General features: G+C 35.6%; 1 protein-coding gene across 2 annotated transcripts in view; it reads right to left on the bottom strand.

The window, feature by feature from the left end:
* Nucleotides 1-1,316: 1,316 nt before the first annotated feature.
* tusc3 (tumor suppressor candidate 3) overlaps nt 1,317-27,506 on the bottom strand; it is a 108,059-nt gene continuing 81,869 nt past the window's right edge. For both annotated transcript variants that reach the window (XM_048197426.1, XM_048197427.1), the window contains 4 exons: nt 24,564-24,627; nt 22,022-22,096; nt 3,748-3,838; nt 1,317-1,437 (listed from right to left, as the gene is read on the bottom strand). In XM_048197426.1, the coding sequence (XP_048053383.1) occupies nt 1,422-1,437; nt 3,748-3,838; nt 22,022-22,096; nt 24,564-24,627 (246 nt within the window). In that variant the 3' untranslated portion in view covers nt 1,317-1,421. The remainder of the gene's footprint in view (nt 1,438-3,747; nt 3,839-22,021; nt 22,097-24,563; nt 24,628-27,506) is intronic.

Genomic DNA, 27,506 nt, shown 5'->3' with positions numbered 1-27,506 from the left:
AAGTACACTGGTCCAACAAATAGAGAAAAACACTGGGGGAACGGGGAGAAGGGAGCTGCTTGAAGGCATTAGGGGAACAAAACGAAAAAAGGGGGGGAAAAGCACAAATTGAATTGCCATCACTTCCCTGCACAAATGAAGGATGGAGTGGTGGCCGCTAATGTCCTTCGACAGCTAAAGAGGAATTACTGCCAGCTTGAATTTTCTCAGTTGTAATGCTGCTGTTCATTCTGATTCAGTGCCAAATACCCTCTTTTCATATTTGCTCGACGCTACTAATTCGACTGAGCATCAACAACAGCATTGCTATCATCACTATAATGTCTAGCTGTGAAGCACCATGTGCTTACATTTGTGTGCCACATGCAAAATGGATGGATTATAAATCATTATAAAATAATAATCTCTCTATTAAATCCATATTCAAAAAAAATATAAAGAGCACACCACATGCATTCGAAAACATTTTTAATATTTTGACTGATTAATTTTTTTAAAATTGAGTTTTAAGTATAGTATTAGCACATCTGAAGTAAACATGTTTGTGCTCTTGACATAAAAAGGGCTTCTTAGGTGGAAAATTAGGCTGCGTTATAGACGTCAAATGGTGAGAAATTATTTGAGCTTATAATCACTAATTAAATGCTCTTTGATGAGCAATAAAACAAAAGTAGTTGGGCTAATAAATGTGCATTAGAAACTTGCGGGCAGGGTTGACATTATTGTCTATGATGACAGCTAATTTAGATTACATCCTTTAAAGAAATCTTTGCTTCTAAGAAAAATGTCATGGACGTTATCACCCGGTTCTCTTGTTTGAAGTTAAATAAATATGTTAGTTCTGATATTGGAATGAATTTAATTGGATCGGTGGTAGCTGAGATGGTTTTTTAATAAAGAATATTAAAAACCCCTTTCACGACCTACCCAAAATGGGGGGAAAAAATACTTGAATATTCCTTCACAGATTTTAGAAGAGAGAGAGGGAGAGAGAAGAGGAGAAAGTGAGTGAAAAGGAGGAAAAAAAACTGACTGAAGGGGACAAAAAGAGGACACAATCTGCTGAGGCGCGCACAATGGCCTCAAGAGAGGTATCATAAACGGCAATAACAAATAACAGCCTCACACACACACACACACACACACACACACACACACACACACACAGATGCACACACAAACAAGCTTCTCTCCCTGCAAAACCTTCAGGATACGATCCTCAATTTGCAATTAAAAATAAAAAGTGGTCATATAAGCAAGCAAACGATTCATTTGACTTCAATGGATGCGTACACACTCACAGACAGACCACACAGTGGGTAATAGTTCAGTTTATTTATCTTAGGTCACACATGTAGTGCGTTACAGTCAAACAGCAGTTGAATCTGAAGTTCGGCAGCTTTTTCTTTTACGGCATGATCTTATTTAATCAGGAAGCTGAAAGAGAGGGGAAGAGAAAAATAGAGTCAGAAGAAAAAAAAAAAGAAGAGTGCAAATGATTAAATGATTAAATGTTCCCTGACTGGAAGTGACGTCATCGTCTAATCATTATGAGAAGATCTCTATAGACTGAAAAAGGTCATTCACTGGAGTCTCTACAATTACCACTAGCAACCACAGTTGCTGTACATTTAAATGCGTTTTATTCGATTCATTAGGAAGTATTCTGTCTTGGCTGATGTACAGGAGCATTACAGCAAGTAAAGGGAGTGTTCCAGAATTTCTTTAGCTCTATTGACAGTGCTTTTGAAGCAATCTTTTATGTAAATGAATCATTCTCGTTCACTTCCATTAACTGACTCATTTTTCATTTAGGCAAACTTGTAAAGACTTTGCTGCCTTTTCCTTCTTCCAAACACTGACTATATAGCAATATATGCTTGGTTGACTTAGTCAACAAGCTAAGTTGACAATTGAAATTGGAGCATAACATTTGAGTTTTGCTTTGTTGTAATTTTTGGGGGAAACAATTTTGATGCTCAAACACTATCTGTAGAATCTTTTAGTAGATCTATACACAAACATTTTATTAAAGTTGTCCCATTATGCTTTTTTACATTTTCAACTTTCATTAGTGTGTAATCTTGCTGTTTGAAAAAGGTCTGCAAAGTTACAAAGTGTAAAAGTTCATTCTGAATGAAGTCATTCTCTATATCAGCTTTGTTTCTGAACTCCCTGAAATGCCTTGATTGTAGTATTCAGTTTTTTGTTCAGTAACATACATGCCACAATATCCTTCATTTAAGTAATTCCTGTGTATGTAAAAAAAAAAAAAAAAAAAAGGGGGCGAGGCATGGTTGAGTTGTGTGTTGAGACTCGGTTCCGCGTGGCATTTCCGAAACATGCTCAAAGTGGTTGACCAATCACAACACACTGGTCCAGTCGACCAATCAGAGCACAGTGCTTTTTGGAATTTTTGAACAAGCATAAAACCTATTCCAGTAGATTCCAAAATTAAAATCAAGACTTTAAAAGTTTAAAGGTCCCCTTTAAATTAATTTTTTGTGTTTGTTAAAGGATTAGTTTACTTTCAAATGAAAATTACCCCAAGCTTTATTCACCCTCAAGCCATCCTAGGTGTAAATGACTTTCTTGTTTATGACGAACACAATCAGAGATATATTAATAAATATCCTGACGCATCCGAGCTTTATAATGGCAGCGGGCGATACCAATGAGTATGAAGCTGAAGAAACTGCATCCATCTACATCTATCCATCATAAACATACTCATAAACGTAAAAAATGCCTTCTGAAGCGAATCGATGCGTTTGTGTAAGATAAATATCCATATTTAACAAGTTATGAAGTAAAATATCTAGTTTCCGCCAGACAGCCTTCTGTATTCAAGTTACGAAAAAAACGGAACTGGTGTTGCATCAGTTAAGCTTTTTCTGTAAGTTGAGTAAGGAAGGCGTAGGATATAGCGTAAGCTTTATGAACTGTGAGAGGCTTTGCACTTTCTCCTTAAGTTGAATACGGAAGGCGGTAGATATTTTACTTCATAACTTGTTAAATATGGAGATTTTTTTTTACACAAGTGCATTGCTTTGCTTCAGAAGGCCTTTATTAACCACCCGTGTGGATATATGTTTATAATGGATGGATGTGGATGGAAGCAATTTCTTCAGCTCATACTCATTGGTATCGCTCACTGCCATTATAAAGCTCGGATGGGTCAGGATATTTATTAATATATCTCCGATTGTGTTAATCAGAATGAAGGTCATTTACATCTAGGATGGCTTGAGGATGAGTAAAGCTTGGGGTAATTTTAATTTTAAAGTGAACTAATCCTTTAAATCTGTAACCTAAAGAAAGAGTCACTGAATGAATCGATCGAGTCAATTAATGAATCAGTGAGTGAATCTGGGAAAAAAAAAAAAAAAGGGGGAATCAAAATGATTAAAAATCACTGAATCAAAATCAGCATCTCCACTGTTGATTACCATTGCAATAATAAATGATTTCACACACAAATGATCAAATGGTCATGACATAAGTCAAAACTACTATTAATCTCTGTGCTTCATATTACATTAGTGCATTCTAACATTTAATCCAGAGATAACATTTTTGTCTGGTATCCTTTCACTGTAAATGCATTACTGTAAAATAATTTTTTGTTGTTTTGAGAGAAAAACATTAAAACACTGATCTTGCAGAAAATTATATTACACAACAAATACTTCAGTACAACAAGAGTGTGTTTTAACAGCAATCGATTGCACTTCAGATAAATCTTACCTGTAAGGATAACCATGATATTTTGATCTGAAGATGGATAGTAGGAAGCTAAAGAAGAACACCACTAAACCAAGTCCAACAAGACAGATAACTGTAAAACAGAAAATCAAAAGCACAGTGAGTGTCAGTCTCTTAATGAGCTAAATAATGCTTACATTGATTAAACTTGATTAGTATGCTGCAATGGCATTCTATAATGGGATTAAGCCGTTGGTGAAAATCGCTTTTTACGAACTTTGATCTAAGAGCTAATCCCAAACAGCCATCTTAAATTAAGCCATTACTAATGAATGAAACAATAATCGCTACTTAAATGCTTATAAAACATGCTGCATCAGCTGCTTTGTCCCTCACATGAGATAGTGCCCAAAATTTTATAACCTGCTGAATCACATTATAAGGTGACTTTAAAGATTAGTCAGTGATGCCTTAAACATTGTGATAATGGAATAAAACAGCTGACTATATCAAGGGAAATCAAATAAATAATTTACAGTATTGCAGATAAACTTTCAAAGTAGTCAGTACATATTTTTTTGCCTACTGCTCCTAAAGAAATTGCTGGATTTAGCATGCATATTTAAAATCACATACCTATTACATAATGACATTTAAGTAAACTTTTCCAGAAAGCTCCCGAAATTAACTCCAAATGAGTGTTGTTTTGGCCTGATTTTGTTCGATATAACATCACACCAGTTTATTCTTTGATTTTTCTTTAAGTATATCAGGGCCTTAAAGGGATAGTATACCCAAAAATGACTCAAGTTGTTTCAAACTATTGACGGTAGCCATTGACTTCCATAGCAGGGAAAAATACTATGGAAGTCAATGGCTACTATCAACTGTTTGGTTACCAACATTCTTTAAAATATCTTTTTTTGTGTTCAACAGAAGAATGAAACTCATACAGGTTTGGACAACCCCATTTCACGGCAATTCATACATATTTTACAAGGTGGCTAATTCGTACGAATTCATACGACCTCACATGTATGAATTCTTGTATGAATGTTTTTTGCTAAATCGTACGTATTTTACGAGTTGACAAATTTGTATGAGTTCATACGAATGATCTACCCCAAACCCCGTCACTGGGGTTTAGACAAATCGTGCAAATTTTTTCGAGTGAGGTCGTACGAATTCATACGAATTAGCCACCTTGTAAAATACATACAAATTGATCGTGAGATAGTGTTGAGTTTGGAACAACATAAGGGTGAGTAAATAAGTCATATTTGGGTGAACTATCCCTTTAAAAACAAACATTCTTCATTGATTCTTTGCAGCACCTTAGGTTCAGCAAAGAACCATCTTCTTATCAAACTATTTTTCTTTGCATTGAGTTCTTGAGTTGGCTAAGTAGTTCTTAACCCTTAAATGCATACCTCGAGTCTTTAGTGACCCGGGACGTCATTCACTACCCTCCTCCTCGTTAATTTTTTAAAGTTAAACATCAACCTTCTTGGTATTCCTTAATCAACTCATTATAAAGAATATAACAAGAAAAAAATCATAAAATTATAAAAGTATGCCTATTTTTGTATTCATTTTTTGTAAAAATAGTATAGGGTCACAAACGACCCGAGGTGTGTATGAGTGTTACGTATATTTTTTCTGCACAACAATAATTGAATCTTAGATGACGGAATAAGTGCAATTCACCTTATTCCACAAGGTGGCAATGTCTGATACACAATGATGAAGTGACGCCTCATTCAGACAGAAAACGAAATAATAAGAAAAACATGAAATGGCTCAGCGATTTACTGCAGAGCAAGTACTGAACGCAATCAAATATGACTGTAACTGTTACAGGATGAATCTGGTGAAGCTGTTAGCGTTCGAAATATTGATTTTGAAGATGTTGAAAATTATATAGATCTGAGAATAAGTTTGAGATCGCGAATGGCCTTATATTCGTGACCTCAAACATAAAACTAGCCCATTATTTGCTGAATTTACTGGGAAATGAGCTCTGATGAGGAAAGTGATGATGACATAAAACATCTGCTCAAACTGAGCCCTTTCAGTCTCCAAAAGGTAACAAAATACAATTTATTTTATTCTTCTGTAATTGTTACTCTAATATCAGAGGAGTTTTATATTATCACGACACGTAGAGATCCTTCCGTGTTAGATATTGATCCGGGTCGATAAAGACCCGAATATGTAAGAGTGATTGGCGAAACAGTCATGCATTTAAGGGTTAATGTTATAATACAGATTCTTTTGTTCAAGGTATCATCTTGAAGAAAGTCCTGGGTTCTTTTAAAGCACAAGATGGTTCCAAAAGGCTGTGTGTGCGTGTGAGAGAGTCAGTGTGTAAGTAGTAAACATATTAAAAAGCGAGGCAGTGGCAGCTGCTGTTTAGCTGAATGAGAAGCTAATCAGAGCTTAATCAAAGTGTGTTAACCTCCTCAAAAGAGAGGGGCACCTCCAATTACACCACACCGCCAGCACTGTTCCTCTCCAGATTAGTCATCCAGAAACACCCTCTTATCCCGGGATCACACCCTCAGAACTCACATATACACAGAGCTTTTAATTTAAAGTTTCAGTATCTATTGAACTTCCCTAAAGACTTGTTTTCAAGGCTTCATGCGACAGCGTTTACTCGGAGACCTTGATGTTCTCGAGCCTATTATCATTTCCCTGACACGTTACACAAGCCTTCCCATAAGACACGTGGTAGTAGCCGCAAAAGGACTCTGAATTACACAAAAATGACGAACATGACTAACTGAGATGTGACATTTAAAGGCTGCTAAACATTTAGTTTCAGGGTCGTCTGTGTCGCAGGGTAACTAATGCGATGTTGCTAAATAACGGCACTCTGGCGCAATCACATTTGGCTGACTTTCCTACGACTGGATGGAGTGGCTTGCCGTAAATGTTTCTGTGGGGGAGTGGAGTTTGAAACTAAAGCATCACTACTCTGACAATCTTCATTTAGCATCATCCTATTTTAAATGCTTTGAGTCAGTGTGTTTCCTTGACGACCGCTGCTTTTGATCAACCACTCACTGTGTAAGTATGCTTATTCTGCATAGTAGCAATTAACATTTTAAAGGGTTAGTTCACCCAAAAATAAAAATTCTGTCCTTAATTACTCACCCTCATGTCCTTCCAGACCCATAAGACCTTAGTTCATCTTCAGAACACACATTAAGATATTTTTGATGAAATCCGAGAGGTATATGATTCGTCCAGAGACAGCAATATAATCACCACTTTCAAGGTCCAGAAAGGTACAACAAAGTGGTTCAACTTTCATTTTATAAATTAATGAGAATACTTTTTGTGTACAAAAACAAATTTCAAAAACAATTTCTTCTCTTCCCTGTCATTATCCTTACGCAGTTGATGCAGTAAGCACAGTGAAGGCTTCCGTGTTTACGTCCGAATGCCGGCTCAGTATTGGCCAAAGCTGATCATGTGCGCAGCATGACGTATGCGGCAGGAGCCAGACAATAATGAGTCGGCGTTCTGACATGGAAGCGCTGGATGATGTATGAGAATGTATGAATGACAATGTATGAGAATGACAGGGAAGAGAAGATATTGTTGAATAAAGTCATTATTTTTGTTTGTTAGTATATAATAGTATTCTCGACACTTCATAAAAAAATAAAGTTAGACCACTGCAGTCACGTTGAATTTTTAAACGATATCTTTAGTATATTTCGGGATCTTGAAAGTGGTGGTTAAATTGCTGTCTATGGATGAGAATATACCTTATCAAAAATATCTTAATTTGTGTTACGGAGATGAACAAAGGTCTTAGGGGTGACAGAATTTTATTTTTGGGTGAACTAACTCTTTAAGTCACCAGAGGTTGAGGTTTTTTGTATGTATGGTACTTACTGTTTTAGATAGAAGTAAAAGTAAAAAAATTATCCAAAATTATATTAAAGGAATGGTTCACCAAGTCAATGGTCCATTGTTACTTTGAACCCCACATTGTTCAAAATATCTGTTATGTTCCACAGAAGAAAGTCATACAGGTTTGAAATGAAATAAGAATGAGTATATGATGACAGAACTTTAATTTTTAGGTGAACTGTTCCTTTAAAGGTGCCCAAGAATGCTTTTTCACAAGATGTAATATAAGTCTAAGGTGTCTCCTGAATGTGTCTGTGAAGTTTCAGCTCAAAATACCCCATAGATTTTTTTAAATTAATTTTTTTTAACTGCCTATTTTGGGGCATCATTAACAATGCACTGATTTAGGCAGCGGCACCCCTTTAATTCGCATGCTCCCTGCCACACGAGCTCTCGACTATATTACAGCGCATTTACAAAGTTCACACAGCTAATATAACCCTCAAATGGATCTTTACAAGATGTTCGTCATGCATGCTGTATGCATGCTTCGCATTATGTGAGTAAAGTATTTATTTGGATGTTAACGTTTTATTCTGAGTGAATTTGAGGCTGTGCTCCGTGGCTAACGGCTAATGCTACACTGTTGGAGAGATTTATAAAGAATGCAGTTGTGTTTATGAATTATACAGACTGCAAGTGTTTAAAAATGAAAATAGCGACGGTTCTTGTCTCTGTGAATTCAGTAAGAAACGATGGTAACTTTAACCACATTTAACAGTACATTAGCAACATGCTAACGAAACATTTAGAAAGACAATTTACAAATATCACTAAAAATATCATGTTATCATGGATCATGTCAGTTATTATTGCTCCATCTGCCATTTTTCGCTATTGTTCTTGCTTGCTTACCTAGTCTGTTGATTCACCTGTGCACAGATCCAGACGTTACTGGCTGCCCTTGTCTAATGCCTTTTATAATATTGGGAACATGGGCTGGCATTATGCAAATATTGGGGCGTTCACCCCGACTGTTACGTAACAGTCGGTGTTATGTTGAGATTCGCCTGTTCTTCGGAGGTCGTTTAAACAAATGAGATTTATATAAGGAGGAAACAATGGAGTTTGAGACTCAATATATGTCCTTTCCATGTACTGAACTCTTGTTATTTAACTATGCTGAGGTAAATTAAATTTTTGAATCTAGGGCACCTTTAACACTATTGCACTGCATTATTATTTTCTCCATTTTCTATGGAAATAATGCAGAGTGTCAACTACAGTTAATGGGTATTTGAAGCACAGTTTGGAGAGTTGGATACTGTAAATTAACGCTCCAAGAATATTATTTATTTATTTATTTATTTATTTTTTTGCATGTAAACACTGAGTTTAATTTGTTGTTGAGGTATATGTCATTGTTTATGATCATAAATGCAGGTTTATTACATTGTTGCTTTTTGGTTTATGCACCAAGCATCTGGACCATCTGGACCACCTATCTGCAGCAAATCCACTGGCTTCCTGTAGCAAACAGTTTTAAAGCACACCCTTATACTTTGTTTTTATCTTTTTAATACACATCGTCTTTCTGGACTAATCAATCATAACTTTTGTGTTGGAAAACATTGAACCTGTCACTGTTCACTAGCTTTTGCCCTAGTTTTTACTGGTGAATGGTTTATTTTCTTCCTAATGGCCCAGCATACAATAGTTTGCCTTTGGCTATGCATTAAATATAATTTTTATGATGATGAGCCTAATAAGATAGTCCATCTGCTTTCTTTACAAATGTGCTTAATGCTGTATAATGGGCTATTCCCTCTAAACTGTCTGTCCCAAATGTATTAATACGCTTTATAAAATTACTCTTAGTATGTTAAGGAATATTGTGAGATAAATTCTAATCGACAGCATCTGTAGCATGAAAGAAAATATTTTTTGCTTATCCTAAAGTGTTAAACAGTAAGTTGTTGACAGAAATACACTTTGAAAGTCTATGAAACAATCATTGTAAGACTTCTTTTATAAAAGTTACAGTCATTATCATCTGCTGCCTCAACCAATGGTGTTCATTTTGGCCAGGGCCATCTGTTTACCTGACCAATGATAGAACAATCATTATCTCTGCAATTGCATGCTTTACAATGTATTTAACCTAGAATATTAATTTAATTATGTGAGCCCTTTCAATTTTTATTGAGTATTTTGTGTACTGAGCGAAACAACCAAAAACACTCAATTTCATAGTTGTTGGTGGGCAGTGAACAGGATTTTTCTGCATATAGGTCGACGCCTCTAACCTTGTTGGAAAAAGTCAATATCCATTATAGTCTCACATGGTGTTGCATTACTCAAGCATTTTACAGTGTTGTTATGACTGGTGGAAACAAACTGAGTATTTTTTTTTCTGTTTCGGCAAGGAACTGCATTTAAGCTGACTGCCTTGATGTGCTGGAATGTTTTCTGCTTACAAGTGAAAATATATAGTTCTTTAAATATATCCAGTCACAAAGCCTCACCTTTTACCATCAGCAGATACTTTGTGGAGGGATTAACAGTGAGATTATTTTGTTCCTAGAAAATCCCCATAGGAAAGATTTCTTTGTGTCACTTTATAGCTTTGGGATGACACCTGAAAAAGTCTGTTCTGGAAGTGACCTATTATGCTGAGATGAGTTTCACTACATTGCTAACATCGAGATTGGACATCCCACAGAATGTTCACCAACCATGAACCAATTTTCAAGCTTTAAGCTTGAGAGTGGACCTCAGCAATGGTAAAATGGGAGATTCTGCATCCTACTTTATTTTCAATGGAAATGTGTTGGCATAAACATTGACTTACAGGCTGTTTCAGAATTGCAAAAAATGTACTCACTCAATAAACGTTCAGGCAAACCCCTGCCGCAAACACCGTGTTCATATTTTCACATGTAAATAAGCTTTGCAACAAAAATTTTATTCACAGCAAATCCCAAATTACTGCCGTTAAAATATCCAAATTAAACTACCGTTTAAGACTTTAAAAGTCTATTTTTATTCAATTAATTTTTTTTTAAGGACATCAAATTGATCAAAAGTGACATTAAAGACACTGATAATCGTACAAAAGATATCTATTTGAAAGAAATCCTGTTCCTTTGATCTTTCTATTCATCAAAGAATCCTGAAAAAAATATGTATGACAATTTCCACAGATAATAAGCAGCGCAACTACTTCCAACGTTGATAATAAGAAGAAATACTTATTAAGGACCAAATCAACCTATTAGCAGTGTTATTTTTGACATCAAATTTTGATTTAGTTTTAGTCATAGTCTTTTGACTAAAATGCCATTTAGTTTTAGTCATATTTTAGTAATCGGAAATTGTTTTAGTTTTAGTCTAGTTTTAGTCGACTAAATATCATAAGATTTTAGTCGACTAAATCTACAGTAGATTTAGTCGACTAAAATCTAATTTAGTTAAATTGTAATGCATTAAGCATTTCTCTAACAATACACAGATCCTATACACTGATATAGGCACATCTGATATTCCCCAAACTGTTTATGTTCACCCAACTGTACTTTGCTCCCCAAAGCAGACGGTTTTTGACCGTTCAAGTGCAAAAAGACACAAAAGAGCAAAATTCAGTACTTTTCAGGGATTGACACACTTTTCATTGAGGTACTAGTTTTCGTTTAAAATATTTATTAGATTTGATTTTTAGTTTTTCTGCATTCATTGTAATTTTAGCTAAAAGTTTTAGTATTTTTTGTGTTTTATCTTTTAGTTTTGCTTTTAAATGTCTATAAGTTTTTATTTCTGTTTGTTATTTTAATACCTCAGGTTAAGCTAAAGCTTAGAAACTAGATGAAATAAAACAAGTTTACATTTTTATATATTTATTTTTATTTCAGTTAATGTTTATTTCAAGTAATGAAGATTTCTTTGGTTTTAGGTTTAGTTAACTATAATAACCCTTATACTTGTAAAATGTATTGAATAATGTGTCCAATAATGTTCTTAGTCTTTCCTTCCTGTGACAGAAGATACAGTAGTTTACTATGAATTAAATAGAAATTAAATTAAATGCAGTTTGTGTAAACAAAATAACAATAATGACCAGGAAAAAATATTAATTATAAATCATCCCGAAATACACTGTGACTTTTATTCTGAAATGTCTGCAGTCTGCACTGTAGCCTATTGTAGTAGCAGGCTACTCATGAGGGTGAAAAATATGCATTTTTACAACCGCCTAAAACATTCTACCATATAAACATCGTGTAGTAAACATTGCCATAATTCATCAACATTAGCTTATAAGCAATCGCTTGGCATAAATGTGCGCTATTCATTAATTGTGAAGCAGTCTGAAGTGCTGCTGCTGCACGAGCCTGTAGAGCGCGCAACAGCGCCGCTTTTTCCCGCGGTTAGATCAGCACATTACACTTCAAATCTTCCACATAGCAGTCCTGACTGGATATCTTCCCAAATCGTCCCTCTCTTTCATTTTCGTCTCGTTTTTATTTATTAGAGTAGATTTTAGTCATAGTTTTAGTCATTCAAAACGCATTTTTGTTTAGTCATCGTCTCGTTTTCGTCCGTGAAAAAATGTCGTTGACGAAATTATGAAAATTATTCGTCAACGAAATTAACACTGCATATTAATTGGTTGATTTTTGAAGGATCATGTGATACTGAAGACTGGAGTAATGGCTACTGAAAATTCAGCAATACCATCATATGACATACCATCATAATTTATTCACCATCATATGAATAAATTACATTTTTAAAATGCATTCAAATAGAAAACAGTTATTTTAAATTGTAATAATATTTCAAAATATTGCTGTTTTTACTGTTTTTTTTACTAACCCCACACACTACATGTATATGACAACAGTTCAAATTGTTAAATTTACATTTTTGTTTTGTTTTTGCACAGAAAAAGTATTCTCATCGCTTCATAACATTAAGGTTCAACCACTGTATCACATGGACTATTTTAACAATGTCTTTACCTTTCTGGACCTCAAAAGGTGCAATGACTTTGCTGCCTATGTGTGGTTCAGAAACCCTTGGATTTCCTCAAAAATATCTTAATTTGTGTTCCGAAGATGTACGAAGATCTTACAGGTTTGGGACGACATGAGGGTGAGTACTTAATGACAGAAATGTCATTTTTGGGTGAACTAACCCTTTAAAAATAGGTGTGTTCAGACAGCTTCAGTAATTATAATGTGAGAACTAGTTTTGTCACATTGCAATGTGCTGTTCCCATCCAGTGTAGATCAATACAAAAAAAAAAAAAAAACGATTTGTCAAATTGCCTACCTTGTAACCTGTAGCGTATTGTAATAGATGCCGAGACATAACAGAGGTGAGGCCAATCTCACACATACATTAAAAAGCTGTCAGTTTACAGTTTTTTTCTATGTATTTGAACAAGATGTGGCTGATGTATAAAAACTACACACCAAATACAAAATATACAAGACAAATTACACAATCATACACAGATTAATACAGACACCATATCTCTTTGAGTAAGCCCATCTTTATGACATGCACTTAAAAGCACACCCATATATGCATGCATATGCATGATGACACACACACACACGCATGCATCTCATCAGTCAGAACTTATTACTCCAACTCCATCACATAAATTAGTCAGTGCGGCCGTCTCATGTACCTCCAGTGGCTAGACAGAGGGTCACCCAGCAGTGCCTACAGAGCAAACATCTGCCTCAGCTGCAGGGTCTTCCTCCTCCTTTTCACACCCCAGGGGAAGTGCTATAAGATGCAACCCTTCTCTCTTCCCCCTCTCTCTACGAAGTCTCTTTCTCTGTAAAATGACCTTTCTTCTCACCAAACATTACTGAGGCTGACTGATGGGATTATAATAATGTAGATTCATATATGCATAATGGTCAATTAACAGTGACAGGTGTAGGAAAAGCCCAGTGCTGGGCAGACGAGGTGCCACGGCCGGTTTAATTATCTGCTGCGCTAACGTGACCTCTGACCCCCGTGCCACGGCCCTGGCGTGGCAGATGATGGCCGCGGCAAATTTGGGTGGCGTAGGGGAAAATGTGAGACACAACCTCTGGAGAGAGGAAGTCAAGAAGTTATGCGTCGCTAAAACACCAGCTAATGTAAGCTTTATGAAGGATATGAATCATTTCAACACATTCACCTGTCGAGATTAAGTCTAATCTTATATAAAACATCTTACTGTGAAACACTAGATCTGCATTTCCTGGAGGAAATACCAGAATTTAGGATTTAGACTTTGGTTTTGTGTAAATGAAATGCCACATCAGATCTGCTTTAAACATTGCAAATGCACAAGAACCACATAATGCAACACCTTGCAGTATAAAGATGGCTATAGATTAGGGCTGTGATTTTCTGCATATTCAGAATGATTTGATTCTCAACTATTCGATTCAGTATAAGTAACCTAATCCAATCCAATCCAATCCACTACAGCTTCTTTAAGCCCTTTACGTAGAAAGATAGCCTTTAAGTTTGTTAATCCTTTGTCCAGTGCAATTCAAAATCTAACCAATAGCATTAATTTCATTGCAATATTTGTACATTGAATTACCATCAATCTTTTTGTTTTCTTGTACTTACCTGCATAATGATTGAATTGGTCTTTTCTTTCAATAAATCCTGCCATTTCATATCTGGTAATCTTCAAATATGGCTTTTAAATTGCTAATTATGTTGGCATAATTAAATTAAAATGCTAAAAGTCTAACTAATTGCAGTGTGTTAAAGTGGTGGGCAATATTTAAAACATACTAAATGTTAATTAATGAATTGAGTTTGTAATTCCCATTTAACCTTTTAAAGATTTCTATCATTAATCATGAAATTTCTATCATTAATTACTCACCCTCATGTCATTTCCAATATCCGTTCTTCTTCGGAAGACAAATTTTAGATATTTTTGATGAAATCCAAGTTTTTTTTAATATCCCCCATAAAAAGCAATGTAATTACCATCATTCAAGGTCCAGAAAAGCAGTAAAGACGTGGTTAAAATAGTCAACGTGACTACAGTGCTTAAGGGCCCTATCATACACCCGGCACAATGCGGTACCAGGTGGAACGCAATTGTATTTTGCTAGTTTTAGCCCGACTCAGTTATCATTTTCACATCCTGCACCACGTTGTTTAAATATCAAATGCATTTTCGCCCATTTGTGCGCCTGTGGGCGTGCTGGTCTGAAAATGAGGTGTGTTCAGGTGCATTGTTGGCGTGTTGCTATTTTGAGGCAACTGAAATAGACTGCACCATTGACCAACTGAAACCTGGTCTAAAGTCAATGGAGCAATACTTGTTTTGTTATTTAAAGAGTACATTAGTAATATGCGCCTATATGGGGGTGTACAATGCTGCTTATTACACACACAGGGACGCGCAGCAGCACACAAACATGCCAAATATTAAAAAGGAATATAAAAATATATAAAAGTATTACAATGTAAAACATTACTATTGTGTGCATAAAGATAAAAATGCTTTGGTGGAATCCAGCTTTTCCTGTAGATGGTTTGCTCACATGCTTTAACCTCGTGCACAAGCAGATTTGTTTCCTTGCTAAAGAAGCATTCAGTTTTTCCACATGCAAATTCTGTCATGTAAATAGCAAGTCCGCCATGGCCCGAGCGCAACTGGCTTTTAAAGGGAATGGGAGATGAGACTCTAATGGTTTATGCCCAAAACACCTCCATTACTCATTAAGAGAATAGGGACAACCCTTGGGTGAACTAACCCTTTAAGCTCTTTCAAAAAGCCATACAATATAAAAACTAAAAAAATTTAAAAAGAATAAAGTTATCCAAAAAAATGATGATGAAAGATATTTTGAGAGAATAATATTGTGGTCAAGTGGGTCTTAAAAAAAAAAAAAAAAAAAAAAAACACATAAAAACTACAAACTTACTGTAAAGTACTGTACATTTGTATGGTGGCCTGTCATGTTAAAAGCCACGTGTATGGTACTGTTTCAGAAGAGTAATTCACACCAATAAGCTATAATTCTATTCACTGTTTTCAAACGTTCAATTAGGTCATTCTGTTCAACAGACTAATTCTAAAACAGACTAATCTTGCTTGATCTCAATTAAAACTGGTTTGAGTGGTATTTAGCAAGTGTTAATAACACAAGTAGGGTTAAAAATGATGTTGCATGACATTTAAATGGTGCTACATAATCATGACTACTAAAACTGCCTTACACACGATCACCCACACAAACACAAATTGCAATTGCCACAATTATACACTTCTGCTGACACACACATACAGTAATTACAAGCATTTGTCTCCCAGCGTATTGCATAAAGAGCTCAATTCTCTTTCCAAGCAGTCTAAAATCAGAAACAAAAAGCACTCCCCTTGTTTGTCATGGAGGTGAGTTGGAAACCAAGCCAAAAATAACTCGTCATTTACATAACTCAGCATTTACATATTACCCATAATTCAATCCATTAGCATATCAAAGCTGGGGATGACTCTTTGGAGGTGGGATGGAGGCCATCACATTAAGTGGTCTCCACAGCTAATGCAGTGATAATACATGGAAAGCTATTCGTCTATCACAGTCTGGAAGCTATGCTTGTCTTTATGGGAACCCCTGAGAAGCACTTCAAGAGGGGGAGTGAGAACGAGTTTAATGTGAGAAGCTCAGAGGAAAAAAAAGACAGTCATGTAACACAAACTTGTAAGTGGGACAGAGACTTGAGCTGGAGGTGATATACAGGGCCACACACACACACACACACACACACACACACACACACACACACACACACACACACACACACACACACACACACACACACACACACACACACACAAGATGCATACTCATGCTCACAGTTATCAGCAGCCAATCACACACTTTAAAACATAACACAAAATACACATGCACACACAATATCAATATGCAAAGGAAAAAGAAATGCTGTTTTTGATGCTTGTTTTAAAAGATACAGAAAGAAAACTATCTTAAAGGATTAGTTCACTTTTAAATAAAATTTGCTGATAGTTTACTCACCCCCATGTCATCCAAGATGTCCATGTCTTTCTTTCTTCAGTCGAAAAGAAATTAAGTGTTTTTGATGAAAACATTCCAGGATTTTTCTCCATATAATGGACTTCAATGGGCACCAAACGGTTCAATGTCCAAATGACAGTTTCAGTGCAGCTTCAAAGGGCATATTGCAGGTTTAACATTTTTTTCGAGATGAATATATAACCTTGTACAAAAATACCATATAAAAAGGTACTGCAGGGTTTAAAAATGTTTTGCGAGACATAAGGGCATTAATTTAGTAGATAAAGTGACGGTCTCTGTAAAAAACGCTTTTTTTTCAGCGTCGCGTCATTTTACGTCACTACAGGGAGATGTTCGCAGAGCTCTGTGTTGATTCAGTGCAGAATATATTGGTATTTAGCAACAGCGGCCGTGAATCAGTGTGTTTTCGGTAGTTTTTGTATTCTATTTATCATTGTAATGGTAAATTATTGTGTTTGTGGAGGTTGCACAAACTTCAGCCTGTCAGGGCATCGAGTACAGAGGTTTACTAACAAGAAAAACTACGCTGCTATCTTCTGTGCCGGGGTTTGTTTTGTGCAGGTGAAGAGACGGGACTTCACTTCTGCATCTGCGTCGAAAAACACGTTCATTTTAGACTGGAGGATTATCATCCTGGCGACATGATGGAGTTCAACATTGTAATACTTCTGTAAATGATTATATTAAATGAATAAACTTACACACGCTATGCTTCTTCACCATTTTTACTTGAATCAATTTCAACACTGATGAATACAAATTATGTACACATGCATACAGTCTCACACTCATACAAAACAGTTTTGAATGATGTGCTGGTAATGTACAGTAAATACTCCAATTTCATGCATGCCATGTATGCAAACTTATATATACATTCAAGTTCACACAACTACATAATCACGGCATCATACATCCTCACACAATCAGTGAATGGGCACGGAATAAACTCATAACAGAATTAATGAATAAAGGATAACATGAAATACATACAGTAAGTTAACATTATATGTTTGGCCGCCGGCGGGAGACATGATCACGGATCTGTCAGAGATGCAGCTCGATGAAGACTTACGGTTCACATTTTAAGTTTTATGTTTGATTATTACATTTGCTAACTACCAAATCAGTCGTGATGAGAAACGGCTATATCACGTAACGTTAGTGTGGACGGATATTAACGCGTGTGACATACGCTTGATCAAAGTTTATTCGTTTCTGTTATTAGTAATCAGTTAGGCCTACTCCTAGATGACCAGTAGCTTTGCTATTGCCTGATTCATGATAATAATCTGTACAATATTGTGATCTGAGCACATGTCGTTAACGTTATATCTATAAGCTAACACCGGTCTCTGTCCTGTTCTCCACTGCTTCTCCTCACACAACAGCTCAAATTGTCTCTTTTGACCGTTATTCTGTCTAATTCTGGCCTGTCCCTGCTCTCTTGACCACATAGCAGGCTAATTGTATGGCTGTGATTAGTTATACGAGTATAAATAAGCATTTACAATTTCCTCAGCATCCGAACTGTCACTGCGATCCATTGTTTTCCTATAGTTTATATTGATCGCGTTCCCTTCAGTGACGTCACGTCCGATTTGGCATTTTTCAGATGCGGAAGTAAAATTCTCTCACAAAAAACGACTCCAGAAGCCTATGTAGCGTATTTATGCGTGTTTTTTCAAGAAAATCTATTTCATACATTATTTTTCTACACATTGAATCACTAAAGCTCTAACCTGCAATATGCCCTTTAAATGATACCAGGCGATGAATAAGGGCGATTAATAAATCTAGCGAAACGATTGGTCATTTTAAAAAAAAATAATAAAAAAGTTTAAGTTTTATAAGCACAAATGCTTGCCTTGCTCTGTTCTGCGATGCACTTTCGTGACATCACGTAATACGCAATTACGTTGAAAAGGTCACGCTTTACGTAGGCGGAAGTACCGAGTCAGAAGTTAATCAGTCAGTAGCTGTGTCTCATTTAATTTAATTTAGAAGGCTGCATCCTCAAGAGGACGAATCCTGTGAAGGATGCGATATATGGAGTGTCCTTAGCCAGAATTAAACGAGACGTCCTTCGTAGGACACACAGGCAGGAAAGGAAACAGGAAGTATATCGTTGCTATGCCAATGCGTTCACGGCAGCCTCGTTGCACTCTCAGCAAATGAATGAAAATTATTAATAAGTTTGTATGTAATTTGAAAAGAAAATGTATTTACTTGTTTTATTTTGGTTAATGCTTGAGGAGCTGGCTTATGTACAACAGATATCTGTTCCAGAGACAAAAGAGGAGTATATTAGGAAGAACAAAGTTTAAAACAAAAACAAGCATGAAACTACTTACATTTAAACACATCATTGCTTGTATGTACGTTTGCCGACGCCACCATTTATTTTTTATTTTTTTTAAATAAATGACTGTTGTTAACAGCGACGCAAAGAATTGAGGGCTATCTGCAGCAGTGAAGGATACACTTCATGCATCCTCCGAATTCCTGTGAAAGAAGGACGCATTCCAAGGTCGCATTCGGAGAGTCCTACTTACTTTTCTGAAATGATACAGCCTCAATGACGTATGCAGCCTTCGAAATGAGACACAGCTGGTGAGTCCCTGTTTCCATCTCGCTGCATTACCAGACAAAATGAATTTCCACCGTTACTGAGCAACAGCGTTTTAGAGGTGTTTTTGTTCTAATGGAGAAGGGTATGACTAGGTACTTCCGCCTATGTGAAGTATGACTTTTTCAATGTAATTGCGTATTACGTGACGTCACGAACCCGCATCAGAGCAAGGCTAGCATTTGTGCTTATAAAACTTTTTAAAACTTTTTTTAAATGACCGATCGTTTCGCTAGATCAGACCCCTATTCATCATCTGGTATCATCTGGTATCGTTTAAAGCCCTTTGAAGCTGCACTGAAACTGTCATTTGGACCTTGAACCATTTGGTGCCCACTGAAGTCCATTATATAGAGAAAAATCCATCCTGGAATGTTTTCATCAAAAACCTTAATTTCTTTTCGACTGAAGAAAGAAGGACATGGACATCTTGGATGACATGGAAGTGGGTAAATTATCAGCAAAAGTTTATTTAAAAGTGAACTAATCCTTTAACTCCTTGTTTAATTTAAAGGGATACTTCACCCAAAAATGATGTTTATCTGCTTACCCCCAGGGCATCCAAGATGTAGGTGACTTTGTTTCTTCAGTAGAACACAAATGATGATTTTTTTAACTCCAACCGTTGCCATCTATCAGTCGTATAATGCATGGCAATGGTAACAAAATCTATGAGAGTAAAAAAACATGCACAGACAAATCCAAATTAAACCATGCGGCTCGTGACAACACATTGATGTCCTAAGACACGAAACGATCGGTTTGTGCGAGAAACCGAAGAGTATTTATATCATTTTTTACCTCTAATACACCACTATGTCCAACTGCCTTGAGCGCGCGCACGGCATCCGGTGCGTGAGGTGTGTACGCGCTCTGGCATAGTTTACGCAAGCGCCGGAAGTGATCTCTCGCATGTATACGTCACTCATTGTTTACACGGTGCACAAACACTGTAGGTATGATGGCTAATCAAAATGGTACTTACTTGCGCTTATCCGGATTGTTCAAACCGACTTAAAACTAAAAGACTACGTTCTCTCATGCGAACTCATTCGGGAGTGGTGACTTTCCACGTATTCCCAACTTATGGTTGATCGCTCTTCAGCTGAATATCAACACACCCATTAACGTACTAAAGTTGTTGAGGGTCTGCACCGATCATTTCCCCCCTGATGATTTTACATACCCAGGAGAAGATCACGTACAACTTAAACCATCAGCTGTGCCTATGGTTTTTCCACATCCAACTGAGGTATGTGAACTAGATCTTTGTATGTGTCCTTTTTATTTGTAAAGCTGCCCTTATGAAAAGTAACAAAATAAAATTAAGTTTTGATGTAACAAAACCATGTTTTTTAGTGGTTTACTTCCATTTGTATAACAACTGTTGTACTACGGCACCATGTTTAAACTACGCCAGAGCGTGTACACACCTCACGCAGCGTATGCCGTGCGCGCGCTCAAGGCAGTTGGACATAGTGGTGTATTAGAGGTAAAAAATGATATAAATACTGTTTGGTTTCTAGCACAAACCGATCGGTTCGTGTCTTAGGACATCAATGTGTTGTCACGAGCCGCAGGGTTTAATTTGGATTTGTCTGAGCATGTTTTTTTTTACTCTCATTGATTTTGTTACCATTGCCATGCATTATAGGACTGACAGACTGCAACGGTTGGAGTTAAAAATCATCATTTGTGTTCTACTGAAGAAACAAAGTCACCTACATCTTGGATGCGCTGGGGGTAAGCAGATAAAAATCACATTTTCATTTTTGGATGAACTATCCCGGGCCGGTTATCATATTTTTTTCCATTTAGCAATGCCCTTCGCAAGCTATAATACTTAGGTCTACATGTTTCCCAGAAGACAAAAAAAGTACAAGTTATCCTGTTCATCCAATTCAAAACGTTTACACCCCCTGCTCTTTATGCATCGTGTTTCCTTCTGGAGCATCAGTGAATGTTTGAACCTTTTTTAATAGCTGTGTTTGAGTCCCGCAGTTGTCCTCAGTGTGAAAAGATGAATCTCAAAATCATACAGTCATTGTTGTAAAGGGTTCAAATATGCAAAAGATGCTGGAAAATTGAAGAATTTGCAGGACCTGGAGGATTTTTCTGAAGAACAGAGCTCAGTTTAACTGCTCAGAATAAAGAAGGGACTCATGTACAACCATCACAAAACAAACAAACAGTCGTGGATCATCCAGGTAATGACACACAGTATTAAGAATCAAGTGTATGTAAACTTTTGAATGGGGTCATTTTTATAAATTCAGCCATTTTTTGTCTTGTGGACTATATGTAAACATCTGTTATGTGAAATAGCTTATTTAGGACAGTACTAAATAAAAAAAAAAATAACATGCAATTTTTTACGATCTTCCTTATTTTGTTAAAATGATTCATATTTTTGCATATTTTGCAAATATATGTATATATATTATATATATAATTGAGATATACAAATATTATTACTCCAGTCTTCAGTGTCACATGATTCTTCAGAAATCATTCTAATATGCTGATCTGATTCACAAGAAACATTTCTTATTATCAGTGTAAACATGTGCTCCTTAATATTTTTGTAGGAAACTGTGATACACAGGATTTTTTGATGAATAGAAAACTCAAAAGAAATAGAAATCTTTTGTAAATTGATAAAATATAATCTTATATAAAATATAATCTGAACACAATAGTAATATGAAAGAAAGAAACTTACTCCTTCGTTTGCCCACGTCTCCCTTAGAGGTGGCTGCTTCATTCAGAAGGACCATTCCCATGGTGATGGCGGCATCTGAGATGGAAGTCAAGGAATAACTAGTGGCATAGATGTGGCCGTTTTGCACAATAAACAGCCAGGACCTGATATGATGCTTACAGAGTACCTGTAAAACTAAAGATTGGGCTGGCAAAGCATAGCTCCAGCACACCTGGAAATTTCAATTACTGTGAACACAATAGGAACAAGACTCTCTTCAACTCTGAGCACACTTCACTCGACTGGGAGGTCTCCTCTAGCCTGAGGGGTGAAAAGCTAGGTGTCGGCAAGAGGAAGACAGACAAACACAAGGTGTTCTGCCAGCAGCACCTCTCTCCTCCAGCAGCTGAGCCTGATGCTAGCAGAGGGTCTCTGTCTGTCTGCCCACTCTGTACCCATCAGGCACAGTCAACAAACCTACGTAATTACAGGGGAAGTTCACACAGAGAACGACACTCAGAAGGACATACCCATCATAGCCAGGAAAGCAAGTGTGTGTACAGTATGTTTGAGACTTTCTATAAGGATAAACAGAAATGTGTAAGAACATTTCATACAGCTGCACCTTGATGGATGACAACCACAGATGAGTAAACAAAACCATCTGACATTGGACTATTTGATATGAAATAATTTTAGTTGACAAAATGTATATATTCAAAACAAATTCAATTTTTTTTCTTTTATGCTCACCATTTATTTGATCATAAATACAGTGAAAACTGTAATATTGTAAAATATTACTACAATTTAAAATAACCATATTATATTTTAATATATTTAAAAAAAATATTTATTCCTGTGATGGCAAATCAGAATTTTTATTCATTTCTTCAGTTTTTTTTTTTTTTTAATTTTCTCATTACTTAAGTTTGTTGACTTCAGTGTCATATGATCCTTCAGAAATCATTCTGAATCATTATATATATATATATATATATATATATATATATATATATATATATATATATATATATACACACACACACATACATACACACACACACACACACACACACACACACACACACACACACACACACATATATATATATATACACACATATATATACAGTACAGTCCAAAAGTTTGGAACCACTAAGATTTTTAATGTTTTTAAAAGAAGTTTCGTCTGCTCACCAAGGCTACATTTATTTAATTAAAAATACAGTAAAAAACAGTAATATTGTGAAATATTATTACAATTTAAAATAACTGTGTACTATTTAAATATATTTGACAAAGTAATTTATTCCTGTGATGCAAAGCTGAATTTTCAGCATCATTACTCCAGTCTTCAGTGTCACATGATCCTTCAGAAATCATTCTAATATGCTGATTTGCTGCTCAATAAACATTTATGATTATTTTCAATGTTGAAAACAGTTGTGTACTTTTTTTTTTTTCAGGATTCCTTGATGAATAGAAAGTTCAAAAGAACAGCATTTATCTGAAATACAAAGCTTCTGTAGCATTATACACTACCGTTCAAAAGTTTGGGGTCAGTAAGAATTTTTATTTTTATTTTTTTGAAAAGAAATGAAAGAAATGAATACTTTTATTCAGCAAGGATGCATTAAATCAATCAAAAGTGGCAGTAAAGACATTTATAATGTTACAAAAGATTAGATTTCAGATAAACACTGTTCTTTTGAACTTTCTATTCATCAAATAATCCTGAAAAAAAAATATTGTACACAAATATTTTGTACAATTGTACACATTAAATGTTTCTTGAGCAGCAGATCAGCATATTAGAATGATTTCTGAAGGATCATGTGACACTGACATGTGAGTAATGATGCTGAAAATTCAGCTTTGCCATCACAGGAATAAATTACTTTGTGAAATATATTCAAATAGAAAACAGTTATTTTAAATTGTAATAATATTTCACAATATTACTGTTTTTTACTGTATTTTTAATTAAATAAATGTAGCCTTGGTGAGCAGACGAAACTTCTTTTAAAAACATTACAAATCTTAGTGGTTCCAAACTTAAGGCAACCAGGTAACTTATTTTATTTTATTTTTTTTTTAAGTTAAACCAACAATTATTTTCTATAATTCTTTTTTCATATTTGTATATATATTGAAATCAATGTCTTACTGACCCCAAACATTTGAACAGTCAGTATATAACTATTAATACTGTTTTTATTTTTGTCTTGTCATATTTGTTGTCAGTAGTATGTGTAAATTAAAATGATGTTTTTTTTTATGTTTTCATTTTTGTTGACGAAATAATCTGGAATTGTGCTGACAAAGTTAACATTAAAAATCTTTTCCAGTCATGTTTAATCACAGAGAAAAACAACATGAAAAGAAATGATTACCTACCTGGGCAAAAGCTGTGGAAATTTACAGCTTTTACTACATTTACAAAAGTTAACAGAATTCTGAACATACCTGTATGAAGTCAGTGGGTTATTACGGTTCACTTCGTTAACAGAACAAAGTGGCAGGTCTATTGTGCAGAGGAAGGTTTTATGTGAAAGGATATTCAACAGAAGAATAATGTGAGATTCAGCCACAAATTGAGCTTGACTGCTGCCATGGATATAACTCTGAAAAAGACAGAAAAAATAAAATGACAAACAAGCAGACAATAGACCTTTCAAGCTCCGCTTTCACAAAGCCATATCACTGGATACTACGATACTATGGCTCCTTGACAAGTAATGCTTTATCATATTTATCATACTGCAAATGCATGAATACAAACCACACACACCATCACTGACTTTTTAAACATCACTGACTATTTAAACATATACAACCTTAGCAGGGAAAAGGTCAGATAGAAAATAGCCAAAAGACAAGGAAAAATCCATAAGGTCAAAGCAGATGAATGAAAAGAAAACTTGACAATAAGTGATAAGAGTTTCAATGGGTCAATGAAAAGAGCACTAAAGCCTTCTAACACATCAAGTCATAATGACATCTCCTGCTCTCTGGAGTAAAACCACTGCAGATGTAGCACAAATAAAACATTCATCTGTGGTAGATGAATGCGCAGGAACGGTGCAGAATGGATGCAGATTCAATGAAAGACATACAGGCCTTTAACTGATATAATCAGCCAGTGCACCAATTAAACTTATAACATCTACAGCTTTAGAAATCAAAACTTTGGAAACACAATGTATTCAATCCTTCTACTAAGGTTACATATTTACATAGGAGGTCTATAGAAGCGGTACAAAAATTATATTAGATTAACTCACAGTCGGAAAAACTAATTTCAAGGTGAGATGAACACATTCTTTAAGAACAATGTACGTTATCTTTTAGTTCACTTTTCAATTTTTTATTGTCATAAAATTCTATCTAGATTTAGGGATCACCTAAATAGCATCACTGAATGTCACTGAATTTCATTATTTGGCATGAAGCCTATATTGAGACATGCTTGTATGTTTTGATAAAATATATATGACAAAAACATCTGCTGTGACAGATTTGAGTGGAAATCTACTCACAAATATTGAATGTTTTTTATGTTCATTGTGACACTAAATAAAAAAAAGAGTCAATAGTCGACTTGAAAGCAGCAATAACAAAAGTATTGAGGAACTAAACACTGCCATAAGCGGATTCTCGATACTTGAGGCTGTTGTCTCTTGCAGCGTTTCATGTAGAGACAGAAAAAAAGAAAATATGGGGGGATTGTGAAAAGTAGGGATCCATTAAGAAGAAGATATGAGCAAATAGGCCAGTGCATTTATCACTGTCATGTCACCTGTCGCCTCTGGGTTAACGCATCTGCTAACATTTAAACACAGCCATACCGCTGCATATTTTCATATGAAAGAAAACGACATTAGAGGCACTTTCAGCACTAACACAGAGAGACACAATTGTATTATTCTACTTGTGTATCGTATCTGTCATAGGGCATTTACAACTTAAAAAAAAGTAATTTGTTACTTTTGAAAACACCCGCAAGTATTTCTACTTATTTATTTGGCACCTTTTTGTTTAGTCATTTATTATTATTATTTTTTTTATTTTTTTTTGCGTGTTTTGGGGGATTTTGTCATTTTTATTAAAAAGACAGTTAGAGGGGTGATATAAAGTGATAGGAAGAAGAAACGAAAACTGAATCAGGAACTAAGCTGGAATACGAGGCCACATCTACAACTGTAAATCACTTATTAATATATAAATTATAGTTCAATTAAGGTTGAAATTAAAACTCTAGTTTAGAATGCTTAATACTTAGGGCCCTATTTTAACGATCTAAACGCAAAGTGTAAAGCGCACGGCGCAGATGCACTCAGGGCGTGTCCAAATCCACTTTTGCTATTTTAACGACGGAAAAACGGTCCGTGCGCCGGGGCGCATTTTTGAAATGGGTTGTCCCTATTCTCTTAATGAGTAATGGGTGTAACGTTTAATAAACCAATCAGAGTGTCATCTCCCATTCCCTTTAAGAGCGAGATGCGCTCGCGTCATGGCGGATTGCTATTTACATGGCGGAATTTGTTGGCGGAAAAGCTGAACGCTTTTCAAGCGAAGAAACCGATCTGCTCGTGCGTGAAGTTAAACGTTTAATTAGAAGTTAAACGAAGTTACATTTTTATATTTATGTAGCCTACACGATAATATTCTTTTACATTGTAATCCTTTTGTTTTTAATATTTGGCATGTTTGCGTGATGCGCATCCCTGTGTAATAAGCAAAGTCAACTCACACTGTGGACGCGCCCAGAGGCGCAGTTTCTACCAACGCGCTCTAACAAAAAAATATTGCGCCATTGACTTTAGACTTTAGACCAGGTTTGAGTTGGTCTATGGCGCAGTCTATTTTCAGCTCCTTAAAATAGCAATGCGCCGGCAATGCACCTGAACACACCTATTTTTTAGACCAGCACGCCCATGGGCGCACTAACTGGCGCAAATGCATTTACTAATTTAAGGACGTGGCGCTAACTAGCAAACACACTTGCGCTGTGCCTTGCGTCACATTGCGCCGGGTGTATTATAGGGCCCTTAAGGTGTCAATTGATTCAATTTAAATTTTAAATGAAAAGGAATCAATTGACACAACTAATTTAAATGTCTTCCCTGTCGTGAGGAAACATATGTCCAAAACCACTACTTTTCAGGAAACGAAAAAAAAAAAAAAAAAAAAAAAAAAAAAAAAAAACGTGTGCGGCACTTCATTCAAGATTGAGGCGGAGCAGATTTTACCAGATTTTACCAGATTTGAGATTTTACCAACAGTATGAGGATCCAATGGAGTTACTAGGCTTAGTCACAAATTCTTTTAAACACTTTTCATTTGTTAAATATTTGCAAAACCGAAAGGCAGACATAAAGGGTGACCAATAGTAATGATTTATGATTTAAAAAGAAGAAGAAGAAGAAGAAAAAAAAAAAAAAAGACGATACAAAGTTTTTGCCCGACAATATAACATTTGTACACTGTATAAAATTATTAT

Source organism: Megalobrama amblycephala, linkage group LG7, assembly GCF_018812025.1.
Source record: "Megalobrama amblycephala isolate DHTTF-2021 linkage group LG7, ASM1881202v1, whole genome shotgun sequence".
Taxonomy (NCBI): Eukaryota; Metazoa; Chordata; class Actinopteri; order Cypriniformes; family Xenocyprididae; genus Megalobrama; species Megalobrama amblycephala.
This window is presented reverse-complemented; position numbering and strand designations above follow the sequence as displayed.